An 11,185-nucleotide genomic window follows, 5' to 3' on the forward strand; every position below is an offset into this window, starting at 1 on the left:
AGATCACAAATGAAACTCCCAAGGACTTCTCCATTTTTCTCTTCATTGGACTCATGAGGACTCAGATTGGAGTCTGAGAGCCCTTAGACACTACCAAGACAAGTAACTTGTTTATCTGAGTGAGTATTCGTACTGCTGTTGTCACTGGACGCCAAGAGACTCCTCAGCCAAACAGAAATTAGATCCATTCCCCTGTGCACATATTCACTCAGCCACTCCTGCTCTCTGAAGAGGTCACATGGAAAGAGGACCATGTTAGGACCACATGAAGATTAGTTGGAGAGCTACACCTACTGCTTGTCCCCTAGATTGTTCTTTTTCCTTTTTTCTTCTATAGAATTCTTGAGCATCTACCATGTACAAGTTATAAATTGAATAACTAAAAAGCATCCCTCCCCCGAGGAAAATCCAGAGAGGTTCTTTTCTCTCTTCTCCATGCAGAAACCCACTAAATGAGCTCCTCTATAGGAATCTAGTTATTGACACTGTAGTTCAGTGTGATAATCTTATATCTGAGCCCTGCTCCATAAAGCTTGTGTGGATCCATCCTACAATTTACATTAAAATATACCAGAAGCAAGAAATCATCATTTTTTCTGTGCATAACACCTATGAGAAGAAACCAAAAAACAAAGTCATTACAGTCTGTTCAGATAATTGGATGGGATAAGGCCGCTGTGGAATAAAGGGAGACTCCCAGTCATAACCATACTAAAACAACATAATCAATATTGGGACAGTGGAGACTTAAGCCTTAATCCATACTTGAAATTTTCTTGCTTTTTCTTGAATTATCATCACTGCCTCATCCCATCTATAACCAAGAATAACCACCATTAGTGAAAAATTATTTTCTATTAAAGCCATTCAATCATTTACTTAATTTAATTTAATCCTTATAATTATGTGATGAGCTATATGTTATTATAGATGATGAAATGTAGGTGCTCTAAGTTTAAGTAATTTTGTCCAAAGTCACATCATTTAATAGTGCAGGATTTCAATGTCTATGCCTTTAATTACCACACAAAACCTGCCAGTCACTGAAAGCAAGCAAGGGAAATGCCTACATTGGAAAATAAACTTAACAGTATATTTCTGTAAAAGAAAGTGAACACCATAGACAAATCTAGATTCAAGCCTTATAAAGGAAGGTCTTTTGGTATTTTCATTTGTGTTTTGTGACTTATGCATTTAATAAATAATTGTTTAATGAATAAATTCTATGTGTGTCTGTTAGAGCAATTAAGAATAAGAAAAATAGGAACTGGCCTGGTGGCATAGTTTTAAGTTCACGCGCTCCGCTTCAGTGGCCTGGGGTTCATGGTTTGGATCCTGGGCACAGACCTACACACTGCTCATCAAGCCATGCTGTGGTGGCATCCCAGGTACAAAACAGAGGAAGATTGGCACAGATGTTAGCTCAGGGCAGATCTTCCTCATCAAAAACAGAATAAGAAAAAAGACAAAGATAACATTTAAAAGAAAAATAAGAAAAATAAGTTATTCAGATTGGATGTTGAGTCTGGGTAGTGCATTAAAATAAACTAACAAACAAAAATTAAAGAAAATGGAAAGCCTTGAACCTCAACCTCACTTCTTACACACAGACACACACACATACACACACATGTACACACATGAATCCAGACTAAATATTTAAAGACAAAAATAATTTGAGAGAAACTAAAGAAAATAGGAGTGAAACTCCAGTTCCAGCTTCTTTGGGCTGGCAGACTCCAGTTCCAGCTTCTTCGGCCCAGTGCACTCCAGTTCCAGCTTCTTTGGCCCAGCAGCACTTCAGCTGCAGCTGCTTCAACCCACCTGCACCCGAGCCCCAACAGCTTCAGCCTGGTTGTGCTCCGGCCCCAGCTGTTTCCATGCTTCCTGCCCAGCAGCCTCCACTCAGCCACACTGCAGATCAGCCAGGGGCCGACAAGAGTGCCCACAGATTGAGGTGGGCCAGAATACACAGCCCTTGTCCCTCACCCAGTGGCAGCAAGAGGAAACTGCGACCATATATTTTCACTATGAGGAAAGGTAAGCCAGCACTGACAGGCACCATGCAAAAATATATTAAATCTCCAGAACAAAAGGAAAATGACAAGCACCCAGAAGTCAACCCAGAAAGCACAGAAATGTATAACCTTAATGACAGAGAATTCAAAACAGCCATCATAAAAAAGCTTAATGAAATACAAGAAAACACAGACAGACAATTCAGTGAAATCAGGAGTTTCTTCACAAAAGAGATTGAAATTGTAAAAAAAAAAATCAGAAATCTTAGAGATGAAAAACACAATAGAGGAGATAAAGACAAATCTCAAAGCCTTAAGCACCAGAGCCGACAATATGGAGGAAAGAATTAGCAATATTGAGGACAGCAATGCAGAAGTGATCCAGATGGAGGAGGAAAGAGAACTAAGACTAAAAAGAAATGAAGAAACTCTCTGAGAACTATCTGACTCAATTAGGAAATCCAACATAAGGATTATAGGTATTCCAGAGGAAGAAGAGAGGGAAAAATGAGCAGAGAACTTGTTCAAAGAAATAATATCTGAGAACTTCCCAAATCTGGGGAAGGAGCTGGAAATACCAGTGAATGAAATCAATAGATCTCCTAAATATATCAACATGAAAAGACCATCTCCAAGGCATATAGTAGTAAAGCTGGCAAAAGTCAATGACAAAGAAAATATATTAAGGGCAGCTAGACAAAAAAAAAAAAAAAAAAAAAAAAACAAACAAAGGATTTCCTATCAGGCCCTCAGCCGATTTCTTGACAGAAACTTTACAGGCTAGAAGAGAGTGGAATTATATATTCAAAATTCTGAAGGACAAAAACTTTCAGCCAATAATACTCTATCCAGCAAAAATATCCTTCAGACATGAGGGAGAAATAATAACTATCCCAGATAAACCAAAGCTAAGGGAGTTCATTGCCACAAGACCCTCACTACAAGAAATGCTCAAGAAGGCCCTCATCCCTGAGGGAAGAAAGAGAAAGGATTCAAAGTTTTGAACGAGGAGGAAAATAGGTCGACAAAACCAGAAAAATTGCAGTCCTCTGTAAAAATAGATTAACAAATACTTAATTATAAAACCAAAGATCAAGAGAAGGTAAACACCAAACATAAATATAACCTCATCATGTTAAACATGAACTCACAACACAAGAAGGAATAAGATGTGACAAGAATAACATAGAAGGGGAAGATGAAAGGGATTGAATTGACTTGGTCTAAGGGAATAAGAGGCCATCAAAAAATGGACTATCACTTCCATGAGATTTTTTATACAAACCTCATGGTAACCACTAACTAAATAATCAGAACAGAATCACACATTATAAAGAAAGAGAAAACTAAGAGAACCCCCATACAGAACTACAAAACTGCATTGGTAGTCCTAAACACATGGGATGAGAAACAAAAGAAATGCAAAAGAACCTGAAAAAGAGTGATAGAATAACAACAACAAGCCCTCATATATCAATAATTACCCTAAATGTAAATGGACTGAACTCTCCAATCAAAAGACATAGAGGGGTGGGATGGATTAAAAAACAAGACCCAACAATATGCTGCCTCCATCTCAACTCTAAAGGCAAACACAGGCTCAGAGGGAAAGGATGGAAGACAACACTCCAAGCTAATGGCAAACAAAAGAAATCAGGTGTTGCCATACTTATATCAAACACAGTTGACTTCAAGATAAAACAGGCAATGAGAGACAAAGAGGGGCAATATATAATGATAAAAGGGACCCTCCACCAAGAAGACATATCACTTTTAAATATATATGCACCCAATAGAGGAGCACCAAGGTACATAAAGCAACTATTAACAAACCTAAAAGGAGATATTAACAACAACACAATAATAGTAGGAGATCTTAACACCCCACTCTCATCAATGGACAGATCATCCAGACAGAAAATAAATAAGGAAATAATGGACCTAAATGAAAAACTAGATGAGATGGACTTAACAGACATATACAGAGCACTCCATCCAAACACAGCATATTATACATTCTTCTCAAGTGCGCATGGAACATTCTCAAGAATAGACCATATGTTGGGAAACAAGGCATGCTTATATAAATTTAAGAAGATTGAAATCATGAGAAGCATCTTTTCAGACCATAATGCCATGAAGTTAGAAATCAGCTACAAGGAAAAAACAGGGAAAGTGACAAAGCTGTGGAGATTCAACAACATGCTACTAAACCACCAATGGATCATTGATGAAATTAAAGGAGAAATCAAAGCATATCTGGAGACAAATGAAAATGAAAATATTCATACCAACTCATATGGGATGCAGCAAAAGTGGTCCTGAGAGGGAAACTCATAGCAATACAGGCCCACCTTAACAAATAAGAAAAAGCCCAAATAAGCAACCTCAAACTATGCCTAACGGAATTAGAAAAAGAAGAACAAAAAAAGCCTAAAATCAGCAGAAGGAGGGACATAATAAAAATCAGAGCAGAAATACATGAAATTAAAATTATAAAAACGGTAGAAAGGATCAATGAAACAAAGAGCTGGTTCTTTGAGAAGATAAACAAAATTGATAAACCCTTAGCCAGACTCAACAAGAAAAAAAGAGAGAAGCCTCAAATAAATAAAATTAGAAATGAAAAAGGAGAAATTACAACAAATACCACAGAAATACAAAAGATTAAAAGAGAACACTGTGAAAAAATATGCCAACAAATTTGACAATCTAGAAGAAATGGATAAATTCCTAGACTCATACAACCTCCCAAAACTGAATTAAGAAGAAATAGAGAACCTGAATAGATCAATCACAAGTAAAGAGATTGAAACAGTAATCAAAAACCTCCCAAAAAATAAATGTCCAGGACCAGATGGCTTCTCTGGAGAATTTTACCAAACATTCAAAGAAGACTTAATACCTATCCTTCTCAAACTACTCCAAAAAATAGAGGAAAATGGAACACTTCCGAACACATTCTATGAGGCCAACATCACCCTCATACCTAAGCCAGGCAAAGACAATATTAAGAAGGAAAACTACAGACCAATATCCCTCATGAACATAGATGCAAAAATCCTCAACAAAATATTGGCAAACCGAATACAGCAATACATTAAAAAGATCATACACCATGATCAAATGGGATTTATACCAGGACACAGAGATGGTTCAACATCCACAAATCAATCAATGTGATACACCACATTAACAAAACGAGGAATAAAATCCATATGATCATCTCAATAGATGCAGAGAAGGCTTTTGACAAGATCCAACATCCATTTGTGATAAAAACTCTCAACAAAATGGGTATAGAAGGAAAGTATCTTAACATGATAAAGGCCATATATGACAAACCCACAGCCAACATCATACTCAATGGGGAAAAACTGAAAGCCATCCCCCTGAAAACAGGGACAAGACAAGGGTGCCCACTCTTGCCGCTCTTATTCAACACAGTACTGGAGGTTCTGGCAAGAGCAATTAGGCAAGAAAAAGGAATAAAAGGAATCCATATAGGGAACGAAGAAGTGAAACTCTAGCTATTTGCAGATGATATGATCTTATATATAGAAAACCCTAAAGAATCCACTGGAAAACTATTAGAAATAATCAAGAACTACAGCCAAGTGGCAGGGTACAAAATCAACTTACAGAAATCAGTTGCATTTCTATATACCAAGGACAAACTAACAGAAAGAGAATTCCAGGAGACAAGCCCATTTACAATTGCAACAAAAAGAATAAAATATCTAGGAGTAAATTTAACCAAGGAAGTGAAAGACCTATACAATGAAAACTATAAGACATTATTGAGCGAAATCAATGATGACATAAAGAAATGGAAAAATATTCCATGCACTTGGATTGGAAGGATAAACATAGTTAAAATGTCCATACTACCTAAAGCAATCTACAGATTCAATGCAATCCCAATCAGAATCCCAAGGACATTCTTCACAGAAATAGAGCAAAGAATACTAGCATTCATATGGGGCAACAAAAGACCCGTATAGCTAAAGCAATCTCGAAAAAGAAGAACAAGGCTAGAGGTATCACAATCCTGACTTCAAAACATACTACAAAGCAATAGTAATTAAAACAGCATGGTACTGGTACAAAAACAGACACACAGATCAATGGAACAGAATTGCAAGTCCAGAAATAAAACCTCATATCTATGGGCAGCTAATCTTTGACAAAGGAACTAAGGACAGTGGAGAAAGGAAAGTCTCTTCAATAAATGGTGCTGGGAAATCTGGACAGCCACTTGCAACAGAATGAAAGTAGACCACCTTCTTTCACCATACACAAAAATTAACTCAAAATGGATCAAATATCTGAAGGTGAGACCTGAAACTATAAAACTCCTGGAGGAAAATATAGGTAGTACACTACTTGCCATCAGCCATAAAGAGATTTCTTGAATTCCATGTCTACTCAGACAAGGGAAACAATAAATAAAAATAAACAAGTGGGACTTCATGAGATTAAAGAGCTTCTACAAGGCAAATGAAACCAGGATCAAAATGAATAGGGAACCCACCAGCTGGGAAAAAATATTTGCAAACTGTATATCTGACAAGAGATTAATCTCCATAATATATAAAGAACTCAAAAAACTGAATAACAAAAAACAAACGACCCAATCAAAAAATGGGCAGAGGAAATGAACAGACACTTCTCCAAAGAAGATATACAGATGGCCAATAGGCACATGAAAAGATGCTCAACATCTCTAGTCAATGCAAATCAAAACCACACTAAGATATCACCTTACACCAGTTAGAATGGCTATAATCACGAAGACAAAAAGCAACAAATGCTGGAGAGGCTGTGGAGAAACAGGAACCCTAATCCACTGCTGTTGGGAATGCAAACTGGTGCAGCCTCTATGGAAAACAGTATGGAGATTCCTCAAAAATTTAAAAATAGAAATACCGTATGATCCAGCTATCCCACTACTGGGTATCTACCTAACGAACCTGAAATCAACAATCCAAAGAGGCTTATGCACCTCTGTGTTCATCACAGCATTATTCACTATAGCCAAGACATGGTAGCAACCGATGTGTCCCTCGACTGATGAATGGATAAGGAAGATGTGGTATATATATACCATGGAATACTACTCAGCCATAAAGAAAGACAAAATCGTCCCATTTGCAACAACGTGGATGGACCTGTAGGATATTATGTTACATGAAATAAGCCAGAAAGAGAAAGACAAACAGTGCATGGTTGCACTCATATGTGGAAGATAAACCAACACATGGACAGATAGAACTGCTTGGTGGTTACCAGGGGCTAGGGGGGTAGGGGGTGGGCACAAGGGGTGGAGGGATGCACTTATATGGTGACTGATAGACAATAATGTACAACAAAAATTTCATAATGGAAAAAAATGAAAAAAAATAGGAGTTTAAATTTTATTATTTTAGAGTGCTATGGATTTTTAAACAGGATATGTAACTCAGAATCCATAAAAGAGGGCCGGCCCCGTGGCTTAGCGGTTAAGTGCGTGCTCTCCGCTGCCGGCGGCCCGGGTTCGGATCCCGGGTGCGCACCGAGGCACCACTCCTCCGGCCATGCTGGGGCCGCGTCCCACATACAGCAGCTGGAAGGATGTGCAGCTATGGCAGACAACTATGTACTGGGGCTTTGGGGGAAAAATAAATAAATAAAATCTTTAAAAAAAAAAAAAAGAATCCATAAAAGAAAATTTTGATACATCAATTACATAATATTTTTAAAATTCTGCATGGCAAACAAAGACCATTAATAAAGTCAAAAGGATAATAAAGTTTTTAAAAAGACACATATATATGACAATTTTCTTAATACAGAGAATGTTCTTTAAAATATATATTTAAAAGACAATAACACAGTAAGAAATGGGTAGATGTATGAATGGACAATTTATAGAAAATGTAAAAGCCTTTTAAATATATGAAATGAAGCTCCATTTCATTCATAATTAAAGAAATTATTAAAAATAAAAGAAAGCTTAACTGATAAGCAGAAGTCAAAAACCTTAGTAATACACAAGGTTTGGGGAAAATAAGTATTCTGCCTAATCTCCACTATTGGGTATATATTAATAAAATATCTAGAAGACAATTTGGTTGAACCATATAGATTACTATGAGTATGTTCCTGTCTTGAATAGTACTTTATTTTCCCTGAAATGAATAATTAGTTATCATATTTTTCTATTTTAATTTCTTTTACCGTTTTATATGTTGTTCCTCAGTTCATCAATGACTAACTTCCAATGTTCTGCCAGGGTTGGGAAGTAATCATTGCTTGTTATGCAGGCACTGGTAGAGAACATGGCTGGTCTGTTACTATACATTTTCTCAGGCAGTTTTCCTATTTTCATCCACCCCTCCCCCTGCCCAATTGTCCTCAAAACACACAAACACAGCACCATCTACCTCAATTATTCAAAGGTAATTGGTGCTTCTGATTCCTAAACCCTTCCATGAGGGTACAGCACACATCGTGGTGCTTCTTGTTGGCTTCTCACACTAGATCCAGGATTCTTCTTTATTTGATCTGCTATGTAAGTTTTCATTTCACCATATACTGCTCACTCTCTAGAATTATGTTGACTTCACTGTCTGCTGTCATCTCCCCTACTGTTCTTCTTGTAGGTTTATGCACTTTTTAGTATCTTTACTATCTTTTTAATAGGGTTTCATGGTTTACAGGGATGAATATGCATGCTTAATCTTCCATTGGCACTGCAAAACTATCTCACTTGAGGCCTTGTTGTAAGAAAGCCAACAGATCTGTGTCCTGGCCAGGAATAAGATGAGGGGCACTGTTAATGATTTAGATATGTTATTTCTACAGTCATGTTTGTGTCCCTCCCCTTCTTTTTGAATCTCACCCTATGCCTAGCATCTGATTTACTAAAAAAGAAATCAGGATAAATGTTCCTTTCCTCTCTTTTCATTGCTGTTACTTGTGAGATTCTGTTCCTCCTCTTTTCTTCTCTTCCCTTCTTTCTCTATTAAGCACCGTGGCTTTTCGAGGTTGTAGGTCTCCTATCACCTCTCCTGCCATACTCTGTCAAGAAGACATCATGCAGACATTACCGTCTCTGGCACACTTTGGCTCTCTAAAAGCATAACAAGACACAGCAATACCTGCCAGAATAGCCTGGAACAACTTAAGGGGGTGGATTTTGACTGCAAGGATGAGCACAGACCACTTCATTCTTTGTGTGGTTTTACCTTGAAATTACTTTGATCCTGTTTGAGGAACTATTGGTGTCAAATTGTTTTCAGTTTCACTAATGAAGAGTTGGGTATGAGGAATGTCCACTTCTTGTTCTTAACCTCTACCCATTTGTACGATTTTTGTACCACCCAGAGACTGAGAGACAAACAACCATAGACTGTGACGAAACCAGAGTGGATCAAACAGTCAGAGACACTCAGCAGCCAGGCCCCTTGTTGCTGCTCAAGATTTTGGCTCACCTCCCCCTGCAGCTCCTGTCACTGTGTCACTCAGAGCACAGTAGTACACAGCGGAGTCTGACTCTTGGATAGAGTCTTTCTCCAAGTGGAAGGAGGAGGTTTCTTTATTGTATGTGGCTTCAAAACCTTTGTTGCTTTGCTTCTTGTTGGCCTTCGTGGCTCTCAGGAGGAGCTGTGGACCTTTTCCAGGATACTGAACATACCGGAAAAGAGTAGGGTACCCTGTGGTTGAATAAGTACAGTTCATACTCAGCGAAGCCCCTTCTGAGAGCGTCACTTGGCCTTCCATCTGGGTCACTGAGTCTCCGTAGGTTTGTCCTGGGGAAAAATAAAAGAGATCTGTGTCACCTTGAGCATAAAGCCTTGGGATAAAATTATGGTTAAATATTTTGCTGACATAACAGAAGAAAGAATCCAAATTGTAAGAGGCATTTTACTTACCAAGCATTAAGAGTACCACAGTCACTAAGCCTGCAGCAGAGTTCATCTCTGGTGTATCGTCTAAATAATGTTCTTGATTCTTAGCATGAAGAAATGTTGAAGTCTCAGTGAAATGAAATTTCAAAGCCTACATTTCACTCCGTAAACGAGTTTGTGTTAAGAAACTGCACCCCCTGGTGGACAGGGACTGAAATGGGTGCATGTTTCCTAGACTCCTCCAAAAATGAGAAATATGTTCTCATCTCTGACTTTATTTCAGGCACATGTCAGTCGTCAGGTGGCACTTAGAAATCTGAACAACAGCTGTCGTAACCTCTCAGGTCTATTTTGTTCTTAGGACCCCACTTGACACGGAAGTTCTTTAACAGAGCATCCCAGGGTATTTCTGTAGCTGAGAAGATAACAATTTTCTTGAGCTTCTTAATACAGTACTTTATATTCTCATGTATCCATCGTGGGCCAGCCTATAATTCATTGAAAGTCAGAAAAGAGTTTGAGGTTGAATGTCGAGGAATTAGTAAGAAGTCAAAGCATTGTTGAGTGATTTTGTGTTTTGTAGCACTGTACCCCAATATATAAAACACTGGTTGACATTTATTATGTGCTCACTAAATATTTGTCAAATTAAACAAAAGTAATAAATAAACAGTCTTGATTGAGGATTCACTACTATTGGAAATGCAATATTTCCTCGGTCCTAAAATAATATTAATTTTAAGGAATGGTATCTGTTTAACCAAAGCTTTTTAGGAGAAAAAGTTACACTATCTTAACAATAGTCAAATATTCCTGAATTTCAGAATCATTGAAAAGTGAAAAATATGAATCCTAGACAGAAAAACATTATAACTGATGTCACAAAATCCCTGTAAAATGAACTGAGATCAATATCTTATTCTCCCACTATATCATTGACTCCAAGGTAAGATAGCTAACCTATGTGAATAAGGCAACGAATACTAATCTTATACTTTCAATGGCTATCTAGCCTCAAGGATGCTTTCTGCTGAGGTCTGTCTGCAGTATTTTGTTGCCAAACTTTAATCAAATAATTTTCCCCCACAGGGTAGGGAACCTATAAGATGTGGATTTGCATCAAAAGCCTGGGGCATGATTTAGGACCCTCTTCTTTCCCAGCTTTTCAAATTGTTAAAGACACATTAGCTGATATTCACAAGAGCTGATAGAAGAATCGATGTGTGAGTGACCTAAATTACAGATTCTGGGATCCCACCACTAACTTCATGAATG

The 11,185-nt window shown here is 37.7% G+C and overlaps 1 gene segment (V, D, J or C); it reads right to left on the reverse strand.

The window, feature by feature from the left end:
* Positions 1-9,476: 9,476 nt before the first annotated feature.
* LOC101401990 (T cell receptor alpha variable 9-2-like) lies at positions 9,477-9,980 on the reverse strand. The segment is given in 2 exon segments: positions 9,477-9,811; positions 9,935-9,980. Coding segments are annotated over 2 exon segments (381 nt in total).
* Positions 9,981-11,185: the final 1,205 nt, after the last annotated feature.

Source organism: Ceratotherium simum, chromosome 3, assembly GCF_057802395.1.
Source record: "Ceratotherium simum simum isolate JZ-2026a chromosome 3, ASM5780239v1, whole genome shotgun sequence".
Classification (NCBI taxonomy): Eukaryota; Metazoa; Chordata; class Mammalia; order Perissodactyla; family Rhinocerotidae; genus Ceratotherium; species Ceratotherium simum.